Source organism: Protobothrops mucrosquamatus, unplaced genomic scaffold (assembly GCF_001527695.2).
Source record: "Protobothrops mucrosquamatus isolate PMUCROS unplaced genomic scaffold, P.Mucros_1.0 scaffold1339, whole genome shotgun sequence".
Lineage (NCBI taxonomy): Eukaryota > Metazoa > Chordata > Lepidosauria > Squamata > Viperidae > Protobothrops > Protobothrops mucrosquamatus.
In genome coordinates, this window is record NW_015387536.1 from 345,522 (window position 1) to 358,566 (window position 13,045).

Sequence of the window (13,045 nt, forward strand, 5' to 3'; positions counted from 1 at the left end):
GGACTGTATCTAGTTTGTTTCCCCGTTTCTAATTAAAAACCAGGTTCCCCCCCCCGCTTTCTTTATAATAAGAGACCACGTCCAATTAGACCCCTCTAATTTTATTTTAATTCCTTGTGTGCAAAATAGGAAGCCTCTGCAGGATTTGTATATTGTTTTGTACTAGCTGCGTAGGATTGCCTTTTGTCATTTTTTTTAATGCAATTAAGAATGCTTAGAATTTATCTAGAAGCTGAATTGGACATTGTGGGGGAAAGGGGCTTAATTCTAAATTTTTAACGGCTGTTAGTTTGATTGTCGTGGCATGAGGCAAGTGTAAAGAGTACGAGTAAATTTTAAAGAGTCGCTCTGGAGAATTGTGAGATAATTCTGGTTCACAGTTATCAAGCAATGGGAGGCAAACAAAACATTCCTGTAATTCTGTTGTGTGTTTAGTAACTTAAAAAGAGTGGGTGTATCTCTCTGAATGTTGGCATTTAATTGGGATGTTACTTAAGCACACTGTTGTTTATTTATTAAATGTGTATGGTGCCCATTTACCCATAAGATTATAAAACAGGTAAAAAAAATTAAAATATCCAAACATTAAGACTATACAGATTAAAGTAGTATTAAAAACTGTACTAAAACCTCAGTTAAGGCTCCTACTTAAGACTATTACTGCTAGTGATTGTAACTTTGGAGCAGTAACTGATTTTAAGCTTTCTGTCCCGAGTTTTGCTTTCTTGCTTGAAGAAAGAAAAAATTAAAATACTCTGCTTTAACTGGGTGCTAGTACGGCTTTGCTTCTCGGAATTCTGAACTGGAAGTTTTGCACTGTAATAATTTAACTGTAACTTTATTTATATGCTTTTATCTTCTTCCCTCTATTACGGAAGGCAATTTTATTTTTAAATTGGGTTCAAATTAAGTGTTGGCTTAATTTGGCTTAATACATTGACCAAATGTATCCCTCTTAATCTTTCATTGAGAAAACCGGCACGTGTTTTTATTTACTTACGTGTTGGTTAGAAAATTTTAGGCCTCTAGACGAGAAGGGTGGCATGTACATTTAATAAATAAAATAAAAACATAGCCACCCAACCACTGGTGACTTTGGGCAGCTTGCAAAAAATAAAACCCCAGTGCAAAACCTTTCAACAAACTCTTGATTGTTTTAACATTCAACAATCGGCGACCGAGAGTCTTACTTCTAACACAGTTTTTTTGCAAGGCCCATCTGGGTTGCCCAGACAGAAATTGGCAAAGAAATGGGTCAGAGGCCAAGTTTTTTTTGGGGGGGGGGGTTTTATAATTTCTACATCCCATCATACCAGCCTTCGCTGTGTAACCTCCTTCTCCAAAAAGTGTTAACACTCTTTGTTCAGATGCAGGGAAAAGTTGAAGCCAAGAAAACACAAAGTGCTAAGTAAGAGTTTGCAAAATCTGGTGTCTGCAATAACCCTGAATCTATTTTGTCTTTTTTCCATTTTAGGAAACTTCTGGGACCTGGGGAGCGGAGTCTTAAAGGACAGCCTAATTTCTAAGAGGAAGGGGACCCAGAGCTTGGTGCCCCCCCCGCCCCCGATCTAGCATGTTCTGGTGCCACCATTGACCCTTACTTTGTCTGTTTTTCTCATGAAGCCAAACTACGTTCAAAAAAACCGCCATGCACCAATGCACGGTCTCTTTTGTCTGCGTAAAAGCTTTTGACTTCCAGATTAAAATTACTACAATGCTTTAATTTATTTATTTATTTTAAATTAACTTCTTCGTTGCACAAGGAACTCTGGTTATTTTTCTCTGCTTTTTGCCGGTGCCAAAACGGGACCCTCGCTGCTTGGGGAAGGTTGACACCCACTCCCTCTAACATATTGACTCGCTTTCCCGGATCCCCGTCGGCTGCCTTCGCCAAGCAGCACCATGTCGGCGAGCCCCGGACCTTTCTTGGTGTGGGTCCAAGAAGTGGCCTCGTTGCTTATGTTGCGAGTGCGTCGCACGGTCCTGCAGACGGCCATTTTGTTGTGCGTGCTTTTGCTACTCCTCTGGATCTCCATTTTCCTTTACGGCAGCTTTTACTACTCCTACATGCCCACGGTCAGCTACGTCAGTCCCGTTCACTACCGATTCAGGTTAGTTGTGTGGATGGGGAGGGCTGTAGCAAACTGGGTTAGTAGGAGGTTAACCAGCGGAACAGCTTGCCACCAGACGTTGTGGGTGCTTCATCCCTGGAGGTTTTTAAGATGAGGCTGGACAGTCACTTGTCTGAGATGGTATAAAGACTCCTGCTTGAGCAGGGGGCTGGACTAGAAGACCTCCAAGGTCCCTTCCAGCTTTATTCTGATTCTCAACTATTCTGACTCTGAGATTATACAGGTAGTCCTCGGACTTACGAGGGTTTTGAAAATCACAACTGGAGCCAGAATTTTGATTGCTAGGCGAGGAAGTGAAAGTGAGTCATTTCCAATTTTACAATCTTTTTCTGCCACGGTTGTTAAGTGAATCATGCTGTCGTTAAGCGGATCCATCTCCCCCCCGAGTGCTTGTTGAAGCCGCCTGGGAAGGTTTCAAATGGCAATCGCGGGACCTTGGATGCTGCAGCCATCCTAAAGACACGCCAGTGGCAGGCGCCCAAATTTTGATTTCCGTGACCGCGGCGATGCCGCCACAGTCGTAAGAGCGAGGACCGATTGTCGCTGGCTTTTTTTTTTTTTTAGTGCCATTGTAACTTTGAACGGCCGTTAAATAGATGCTTGCAAGTCGAGGCGTACCTGTAATTCTTTGCCAGAATAAAAAATTTTAAAAAAAAATCACGTGCCAGAAAGTAGCTTTGTAAATTTGAGATCTGCTGAAGGGTCGTCTGAATCTGATTTGGGAGAATTCTTTGACCTTTTTTTCAGGACGGACTGTGGCCAGCCTGGACCTGAACTCTGCTCCTTTCCTGTTGCCAACATTTCTTTCATCAAGGACAGCCGAGACCAGGTGACCGGTTTTCAAAACCTGCGGATGACGGCAGTGTTTTGAAATTAAATGGAATAAGGTTGCAGGCAATGAAAGTTGTACAGTTTTATGTTCTTCCATACCTTTTAATCATTCTGATCCCTTGCTTTCCTCTCTTTCTCCTTCCTTCCTTTCCTTCCTTCCTTCCTTCCTTCCTTTCCTCCTTTCCTCCCTTCCTTCCTTCTTCCTTTTTCCTTCCTTCCTTCCTCCCTTCCTTTCCTCCCTCCCTCCCTCCCACTTTCTTTTCCATTCCTTCCTTCTTTCCCTCCCTCCCCTTCCCCCTTCTTCTTTACCTCCTTCCTCCTTTCCTTTCCTTTCCTTTCCTTCCCCTGCCCTCCCCTCCCCATTCTCTTTCTTTCCCTCTTTCTTTCCTTTCTATTCTCCCTTCCTTCCCTCCTTCCCTCCCTCCCTCCCTCCCCCTTCCTCTTTATCTCTTTCCTTTTCTTTCTATTCTCCCTTCTTTCCTTCCCTCCCTCCCTCCCTCCAACTTTTAAGGCAGGTAAAATTAAGCTGTAAATAATTAGCTTGAATCACACTGCAGGTGATTACGGTAAAAACAGGATATGGGCGACCAGACAGATGTTTTTAGGCACATGCATGCAAAGCTCTGGGCTTGTGCAGGAACATCGGCTGCATTCAGCCCAGAAACGCCGTGAGCCGCACGAGATGCAATTTATGAGCCGCTCTAGTATTGCATAAGAAACGAGGTGAAATTCAGATCAGGCCTGAAATTCTCGGCTCGCGGTTTTATCTCGCCTGCTGCGCCTCGTTGGGTGCAGCCTGGCAATTAAGTCGGTGTAGCTGATTGCCCCGTGCGATACCTGTTGAACTGACCCACCCACATTTCTGTTGCTATTCGCACGGTCGGTAAGCGAGACTTCACTTGTCGCAAATGGCAATCACGTGATCCCGGGATGCTACAGCTCATCAAATACATGCCAGTTGCCAAGCAACCGAATTTGGATCACCTGACTGTGGGGAATGCTGTTTAACTGTCCTAAGTGTGAGGATTTGGGTGCCTGACTCACTTTTTTGCATGCAGTTGGGCCTTCAGACCGATTGCTAAATGAATGGTTATAAATCTGGGATTCCTGCTAGTCTTCAAGGGCAGCCCCACGTAGAACGCATTGCAGTAGCCTAACCGGGAGTGGAACCAGGACGTGAGTGAGCCAGCGAGTCCCACAAAATGAAGATAGTTCTCCTCTTCTTTTTTCCCCACCAGGTTCTCATGTACGGCCAACCTTACCGGATGTCGCTGGAGTTGGACTTGCCCGAATCGCCGGTCAACCAGAATCTGGGCATGTTCATGGTCGTGATTTCTTGTTACACCAAAGGCGGACGCGTCATTTCTTCCTCCGCTCGGGCCGTAAGTCTGGAATTTTGTTAGGGTTAGAGAGATTGGATTTTTTCAAAAATAATTTTGATGGACGGGATCTGGCTTTTTTTGATCTGCTCTCGCAATTGGGTGGAGCGGTTAAATCAATCATCCCTTTATTAATTTCACAGCGGTGAGCGATGGCCAAACCTCTTTGAAGTCCCACAAAGCGGAGTTGACTGTGGAACAAAACCTGTGTAGAATATAGAGTAAAGAGAATAGAATAGAATTAGAATTAGAGTAGAATAATAATAGAATATAGAGTAGAGTAGGGTAGAGTAGAGTAGAGTAAATAGAATAGAATAGAATAATAATAATAGAATAGAATAGAATAGAATAGAATAGAATAGAATAGAATAGAATAGAGAATTGGAATGGAATTGAGTGGAGTGGGGTGGAATGGAATAGAAGAGAGAATAGAATAGAATAGAATAGAATAGAATAGAATAGAATAGATGGGTGGTTTTGTCTGGGACAATGAGAAGGAGTGAAATATGGCTAATTCGGAAATGATAGTGGGGTCCTTGGTGCTCTCTGAGCTTGGTGGTTTCCTTGCAGACGTTTCATGACCCAACTAGGTAACATCATCAACACTGGCTACAAATACACTCTTCAATTGGTATCAGAAAGGACCGCATCACGGCGATTCTTGGGCCGTTGACCTCTGATTGATGGATTTCCTTCCTTCCTTTCTAGGCCATGTTGCACTATCGTTCACGATTATTACAGATCCTCGACACACTCGCTTTCGCTGGCCTCTTCCTCGCCGGTTTTACGGAACAGAAACAAATCGTGGAAGTTGAATTATACTCGGATTACAAAGAAGATTCGGTGAGATAATCTTGGTCTCCCTATAAAGCTTTGGATGCAGATCCATCCTGAGAGATCCCCCTTTTCTAATGCAGATCTTCCGAAACGGACTGTGAGAAGTCCTCGGGTTTACGACCGCAAACGGGATCAGAATTTCCATGGCTAACCAAAGCAGTCGCTAAGCGAGTCTCCCGACCGATTATACGACCGTTATTGCCCAGTGGCTAAGCAAATCACGAAAGTCGTTAAGCGGATCATGTAGTCATTAAGCGAATCCAGCTTCCCCTATTGGCTTTGCCTGTCGGAAGCCTGCTGGGAAGGTCCGCAAATGGCGATCGCGTGACCCCGGGACGCTGCAACCGTCGTAAGTACATGCCAGTTTCCAAGCGTCCAAATTCTGATCACGTGATCGTGGAGACGCCACAGCAGTCATAAGTGCGAGAATGGCACTGAAAAAAGTGAGTTATGATAATTTTTCACACTTAACGACCGTTGCAGCAGCAATCCCCGTGGTCCTATGATTTACATTCAGATGCTGGACAACTGATTCACATTTATGACGGTCACAGTGTCCCGGGGTCACGTGATCCCCTTTAGTGACCACTTCACAAGCAAAAAGGTCAATGGGGCAAAGCAGATTCACTTAACAACCATGTTACTCCCTTCACAAATGTCTCACTTAGCAACATACATTTTGGGCCCTGTTGCGGTCGTAAGTCGAGGACTGCCTGTCTTATCAAAGAAAGCTCTGTTTTATCTGCTCTTATGATCCTGTAGGTAAAAATAACCGGCTGAGCAGAGATTTGATCTCAGGTCTCCATGACATCAAGGCAACTTTCTGGATTTAGAGCTGTCCTGACATGCTGGACTTTTGAATTGCCAATCTAGCCAGTTGGGTGTTGAAATCCAGCATTTCTGCAAGTGTGTCAAGTTGGGGCAGTCTGGATTAGTTGTGTTGCAACGCTGCAACGCGGTGTTTCTCAACCTCAACCACTTCAGATGTGTGGACTTCCAGAATTCTCTAGTCCACACAGCTTAAAGCCTGCTGGCTGAGGAATTCTGGGAGTTGAAGTCCATCCCTCTTAAAGCATGCTGGCTGGGGAATTCTGGGAGTTGAAGTCCACCTCTCTTAAACCAGGCTGGCTGTGGAATTCTGGGAGTTGGTCCACCCATCGTTTAAACCAGGCTGGCTGTGGAATTCTGGGAGTTGAGGTCTATACAACTTAAATTTGCTGAGATTCAGTGCTGCGAGGTTAATATTTTTTACACATTTTTACAAATGCTTGATCCTTGAATTTCCACTAGAGGGGACTAAAATCCCTCTGAATCTGGCACAGCTCAGACAATAAAGAGTTCAGAAGCTTCGGTATCAAATCTCACCGTTTTCACAATCTCGGAGAGTGCTAGCTGATTTCTTAAGCTCCAGATTTATTTATTTTTTTAATTGTTCTCCTCTGTAACTGTACAGAAGTGAAAATTTGGGGGTTCACTTTTGAATCTTTCCTCTTCTCTCTAGCATGCAGCTAAAATCTTGTAAGGGTGCTTCCTCCACCTAACCCTCCCCCCCCCTAAAGATACTGTTCAGAAATACAATGTTTATTTCCCCAATCTTAGTCTACTCTAGGGATGGTGACAAGCCTCTGTAAAATTTGGTTTTCTTTCGCATGCCTTCTTTTCAAACCGCTCTTGTTTTTTTTAAAATTATTTTAGTATTCTATTATTTTGTTGTGTAAAGTGGCCAGAGGCATTGGGGACTGTTTAAATCCATGCAAATAAATATGATTTTAATTCAGAGGTCACACAATTGGTAAATCATCTGGGACCAAAACATAAGAAGCAGGAAGAACACAGCCTTGTCTATGTTTAATAATCTTAATTTTTCCTCTTTCTCTTTTAGTATATTCCCACCATCGGGGCCGTGATTGAAATCCAGACGACTAGAATCCAGATTTATGGGGCCCAGCTGAGAATTCACGCGCATTTCACTGGATTGCGGTAAGAAAGAGATTCATGTCGGATTGGGAAGGGAGCCCTTATCCATTTTATCCCTACACAACGAAATAAGATTTTCTGGTTTGAATCAGAGACGGAGGAGAGCTGTCAGATTGCTGGGCAAATCCAGCCCGTTTTAGCGAGATTAAAAAAAAACCCACTTCCTAGAGTCACAAACTTGGGTGTTGCAATAACTCTGAATTGCTCAAATCTCGCTGGTGGAGTTAACTGGAGTATCCACCTTGCTAATTTCTAGATTTCCGGACCGATTCTTCCCTGCTATGATTTGAAAGAGACTTGAAGAGCTGGTTCTTCTCTTGAGCCTTTGGGGCTGGGATGGCAGAGCTAAACTGGGTGTTACATCACTGGAGGTTTTTAAGAAGAGACTGGACAACCATTTGTCTGAAATGGTACAGGGTTTCCTGCTTGAGCAGGGGATTGGACTAGAAGACCTCCAAGGTCCCTTCCAGCTCTGTTATTCTATTCTATATTCTATTCTATTCCATATACCATATTCCACATTTTCTTTTTTCTATTCTATATTCTATTCTGTTCATTCTATTCTATATTCTATTTTATATTCTGTTCTGTTTTATATTCTGTTCTATATTCTATTCTATTTTCTATTTTCCATTTTCCATTTTCTATTCTAGTCTATTCTATTCTATTATTATTCTATTCTATTCTGTATTCCATTTTCCATTCTCTTCTCTTCTCTTCTCTTCTCTTCTCTTCTCTTCTATTCTCTTCTATTCTATTCTTCTATTCCATTTTCCATTCTTCTATTCTATTCTATTCTATTCTATTCTATTCTATTCTATTCTATTCTATTCTATTCCATTCTCCTATTCTGTTCTATTCGATTCCATTCCATTCCATTCCATTCTCCATTCTCCATTCTCCTATTCTATTCTATTATATTCTATATTCCATTTTCCATTATTCTATTCTATTCGATTCGATTCCATTCCATTCTCCATTCTCCATTCTCCTATTCTATTCTATTCTATTCTATATTCCATTTTCCATTATTCTATTCTATTCTATTCTATTCTATTCTATTCTATTCTATTCTATTCCATTTTCCATTTTCTATTCTATTCTATTCTATTCTATTCTATTCTATTCTATTCTATTCTATTCCATTTTCCATATTCTATTCTATTCTATTCTATTCTATTCTATTCTATTCTATTCTATTCTATTCTATTCTATTATTTCATTCTGCAGGAGAACCTTTCCATTCAACAAAAGCAAAATCCAACACCCAAGGCTGAATTTAAGGATCAACATACCAACACACATGAGCGTGAATTCTTAACCAACCATTTTTTCTTCTCTTTGGCCCCTGCAGGTATATCCTGTACAATTTCCCTGTGACTTCGGCCATTTTGGGAGTGGCCAGCAACTTCATGTTCCTGAGCGTCATCGTCCTTTTCAGCTACTTGCAGTGGATCTGGGGCAGTCTGTGGCCTAAAGAAACTCTTTCTGTACAGGTGTGTTTTGGGGGGGGGAGCATTTTCTTTTGTCTGCTGTGTCACACGCACGCACACAGAGACTGCACAACTTTGTAGCTGAGGGGTTGTGAACAAGTTGGCACGTTTTACCTGCTCCTCCAGATTCGAGGCTCGGGAAAGGCCTCTGACGTTGGGCATGATAATGGATCATTTATTTATCGTGAGATAGGCAGCAAATAAATTATCTAAAAATATGAGGCTAAAACACACGAAGAACGATTGCAGGAATTGGGTTTGTCTAGTCTAGTGAAAAGAAGGACTAGGGGTGGTGTGAGACCATCTTCCAATATCTGAGGGACTGCCACAAAGAAGAGGAGGGTCAACTTATTCTCCAAAGCCCCAGAAGGCAGGACCAGAAGCAACGGATAGAAACCTATCAAGGAGAGAAGCAATCTGGAATTAAGGAGAAATTTCCTGGCAGTGAAAACAATTGATCAGTGGAACAACCTGCCTCCAGAAGTTGTGGGTTCTTCATCACTGGAGATTGGAGAGTCACTTGTCTGGAATGGTACAGTGGCATGTCCTGCTTGAGCAGGGGGGTTGGACTAGAAGACCTCCAAGCTCCCTTCCAACTCTGTTATTCTGTTAAATACATTTGATCATCATAATTGATAACGTCAGCTCTTCCAGGTAAAGCTGCCTTTTGCAGTTGACTGATGGGCATTGGCAAAATCTCCCTCAGTCGATTTCAAAAGGGAACGGCTGTCATCCTGCAAAGAGACCTTTGACCCCTTCAAACATCCACATCTGACTATCCCAGCTCCTTGGGAATGTCTCAAGAGGCCAAATGCCATCTAAACATCTGCCTGATTGTGCCACAAACCAGAATAATAACTGAACACCATCAGCATTGGCAAAAATCACCATTGGTCAATTGCAAAAGGCAGTTTCCATTACTGTCTTATGTTGAGGACTACCCAAATTAGACCTTCACAAACTCAACAAGTAGGCATCTACCATTGCTGGACCAAGTCACAATGAAATAATCAATCACTTTCTGTTTTGTTTTGTTTTTTTTTTTATTTCCAAACAGATCCCAGGCAGGGAGAAATCTGGGCCAATGCAAGCTTTGGACGATTCACGTCGGCAAGTTGTGTTTCCTAAAGAAGGTGAGCCCAGTTGTGATCCGAGAGTCGCAACACTCAGTTCAGTCACCAAAGAAAGAAGACAGAATAGAATTTAAAAAAAAACATTATTATCACTTTAAACGTACACTAATTGGCATGGATTAAAATGAAATTTCGTTGCATTCAGTTCTCAAAAAATAAAAAATACCATTGTGGATATACCCACCCACACACACACAGGTATGACACAGAGAAACATCACAGCCTAGTTCGAATGTGTACATATGCAAAAATTCTGCGTGTTCGTGTTTGTATACGTGTTGGAAACTATAGAGGCAGCCCTCGGCTTCGTTTAGTGACAGTTCAAATTTACAATGGCACTGGAAAAAAGCGACTTATATAACCATTTTCACACAACTGTCGCAGCATCCCCCTGGTCACGTGATCAAAATTTGACAACTGACTCGTATTTACGACGGTTGCAGCGTCCTGGGGCCACGCGATCCCCTTTTGCAACCTTCTGACAAGCAAAGTCAATGGGGAAAGCCAGTTTCACTTAACAACCGTGTTACTACTAATTCACTTAACAACTGTGGCCAGAGATGTCGTAAAATGGGGCCCTGCTCACTTAACAACTGCTTAGCCACAGAAATGTGGGCCTCAGTTGTCACCGTAAATCAGGACTCCCTCTTAAGATCACACAAGAGGATCTTGGCTTTGCCATGCCGTTTGTCACGTGGAACAGTCACTAAAGGAACGGTCGTAAGTTCGAGGACTACCTGTAATCAGCTTTTTCTGGCTTTTTTTTTCCCAGGAGGCGAGGTAGAAGAAGACATTTCTCCGCTGGAGCCAGAAGATGTCGGAGTTGCTGAAGGAGAGAAATCATCCAAAGAAGGTACGTTGATTTTAAATTCTCAACCGGGCTGACTCTAAAATCTAAATTCATCCTGGATAACGATAAAATTGTTGGCCGGGATCTGTCCAAACATCCCAGCCGTCTTACAGTCCGATTTCCTGGCTCTTTCCTGGCTGCCTTTAGTGCAGATAGTCCCCGACTTAGCAGCAGTTCATTAGTGACCGTTCAAAGTTACGACGGCACTGGAAAAAAAGCGACTGAGGACCGTTTTACGACCGTTTGCAGCATCACGTGATCAAAATTCAGACGCTTGGCAACTGACTCTTCTTTACGACGGTCGCAGAGTTCCGGGGATCAGGTGATCCCCTTTTGCGACCTTTTCACAAGCAAAGTCAAGGGGGGAATGCCATATTCGCTTAACAACCGTGTTAGTCATAAAATAAATTGGCAAACGAGCTGATTTATTAGTTAGTCACGAATAAATCAGCTCGTTTGCCAATTTATTTTATTGAGTTGCAGATTTCCCTGTTGCTCTGAGCGGCAAGCACTGAATTCAGGAAGTCCTCGGCTTACAACGATTCATTTAGTGACCGCTCAAAATTACAACGGCGCTGAAAAAAAATGATGGATGACCGGTTTTCATACGATGGTTGCAGCATTCCCGTAATCACGTGATCAAAATTCGGATGTTTGGCAACTGACTCATATTTATGACCGTTGCAGTGTCTTGGGGTCACGTGATCCCCCTTTGTGACCCCAAAATCAATGGGGGAAGCCAGTTTCACTTAACAACCGTGTTAGTAATTTCACAACGGCAGCGATTCCCTTAGCAACCGTGACAAGAAAAGCCGTAAAACGGAGCAAAATTGATCTAACCACTGTCTCCCTTAGCAACAGATATATTGGGCTCAATTATGTTGAGGACTAGCTGTAAAACAAGGGCTTTTTCTCACCTTAGTCTTTTATTTTGATCTGCAGGTAGTCCTAAGAGTTACAAACCATTCATTTAGAATTTCTTTCCTTTTCTCAATTTTATTCCCTCTGATCTTCTGCAGCGTCCACGACGGAGGTGAAGAAAAGCAGTCTTGAAAAATCCGATTTGGGGACAGAACCCACCGTGGGCGCCGGCTCAAACGAAGGTGACTCGCTCTTTTGCAAGGCCTCCTTTATGCTTCCTTTTCTACAGGTAGACCTCGAGTTACGACCGTTTAGTTTTGCGACTGTTCAAAGTCACTGTGTGGGGGAAAAAAAGCGAGTTAACGACCGGCCTTGTAACCAGTTTCAATGAGTCCCGTCTGGTTTTTATACAAGCTTTTTTTTTTTTTTGGCGCGGTGGTTAAGCAAATTACTGCCGTCGCTAAGCGAATCGGGCAGTCGTTAAGCGAGTCCTGCTTCTCCCGCGGACTTCGCTTGTCAAAAGGTTGCCGATGACGATCGCCTGATCCAGAGAGAATGCAATGGTCGTAGACGCAGACCGGTGGCCAAGCGTCCGGATTTTGATCGGGGGTCTGTGGGATGCTGCAACGGTCGTAAGTCCGAGGACTGGTTGCAAGTCCCTTTTTTCCTGTGCCGTTGTAACTCTGAGCAGTCACTAAGTAAATGTTCGTAATTCGAGGATTGCCTGTATCTTTAAAAATCTTCCCCACCCCAAATTACCCGTGTTTTCAGATTCGTTTGGTCCTTCAAAATCCAGCTTTATATCCGTATGGCGTGTCAGGAAACCCCTTTACTTACACAATTTGGGGGGGGTCTCTGTTTCAACACCGATCATGTCCCCTTTAGATCAGATCCTAATTTTTTTGGGGGGGGGTTATCCTGTTTTGACAGAGGCAGAATACGACTCTCCGGACGAGATTCCCCTGCTCTCTGAGGTCAACCTTCCAGCCCCTTCCCAAGAGGGAAACAGCTCGGATATCCTGCCCCCTGTAACCCGGACCCTCTCTCTCAGCTCGGAGGTCCGCCAGAGAAGTACCTGCTCAAGTTCCTGATGGGTCACGAGTTTGAGTCCTGCCGCGTGACACACACACCCCAGCAGCCCACCGCAGGCCTTGCTCTCCCGAGGGCTGCATTTTACTCCCTGCTTAGGTTTACATTCCAGTCCCTTCTCCGTACCCACAAAACACTGTTAAGTTAAATAAAAGTTGAACGGCGAGTCACTCAACCCAACGGCCTGCTTGCCCATCTCGGGATCGAAAACCTCCTTTCTCCGAAGAAGGAAGTTGGCGCTTGAGGTATTCGGGAGTCCTCAAGTTACGACAGTAGTCCTTGAGTTACGCCGGATCTACCTGCTGGGGGCCGCTTATCATTTGAAGTTGTGATGGTTGCTCCCTCCAGGCACAGGAGTGAACTTTGGCTTTCATGTCTAAGGCAGGACTAGAACTCACCGTCTCCTGGTGATTGGCCCAAAGTCACCCAGTGGGCTTTCATGCCTAAGGCAGGACTAGAACTC

At 43.6% G+C, this 13,045-nt stretch overlaps 1 protein-coding gene across 1 annotated transcript; it reads left to right on the forward strand.

The window, feature by feature from the left end:
• The first annotated feature begins 1,798 nt into the window (after positions 1-1,798).
• BSCL2 (BSCL2 lipid droplet biogenesis associated, seipin) lies at positions 1,799-12,743 on the forward strand. Its single transcript, XM_015821508.2, has 10 exons — positions 1,799-2,111; positions 2,880-2,961; positions 4,202-4,345; positions 5,051-5,185; positions 7,062-7,159; positions 8,511-8,652; positions 9,707-9,782; positions 10,555-10,635; positions 11,652-11,735; positions 12,424-12,743. The coding sequence occupies exons 1-10, from the start codon at positions 1,903-1,905 to the stop codon at positions 12,582-12,584; spliced, it is 1,212 nt and encodes a 403-aa protein (XP_015676994.1). The 5' UTR covers positions 1,799-1,902; the 3' UTR covers positions 12,585-12,743.
• The last annotated feature ends 302 nt before the right edge of the window (positions 12,744-13,045 follow it).

What these genes read in the sequence shown, in the direction of transcription:
- BSCL2 (XM_015821508.2), top strand. Translation starts at nt 1,903, where the DNA reads ATGTCGGCGAGCCCCGGACCTTTCTTGGTGTGGGTCCAAGAAGTGGCC. An exon ending in AGTTGTGTTTCCTAAAGAAG is followed by an intron (nt 9,783 to 10,554) that starts GTGAGCCCAGTT and finishes TTTTTTTCCCAG; the next exon opens with GAGGCGAGGTAGAAGAAGAC. An exon ending in AGAGAAATCATCCAAAGAAG is followed by an intron (nt 10,636 to 11,651) that starts GTACGTTGATTT and finishes GATCTTCTGCAG; the next exon opens with CGTCCACGACGGAGGTGAAG.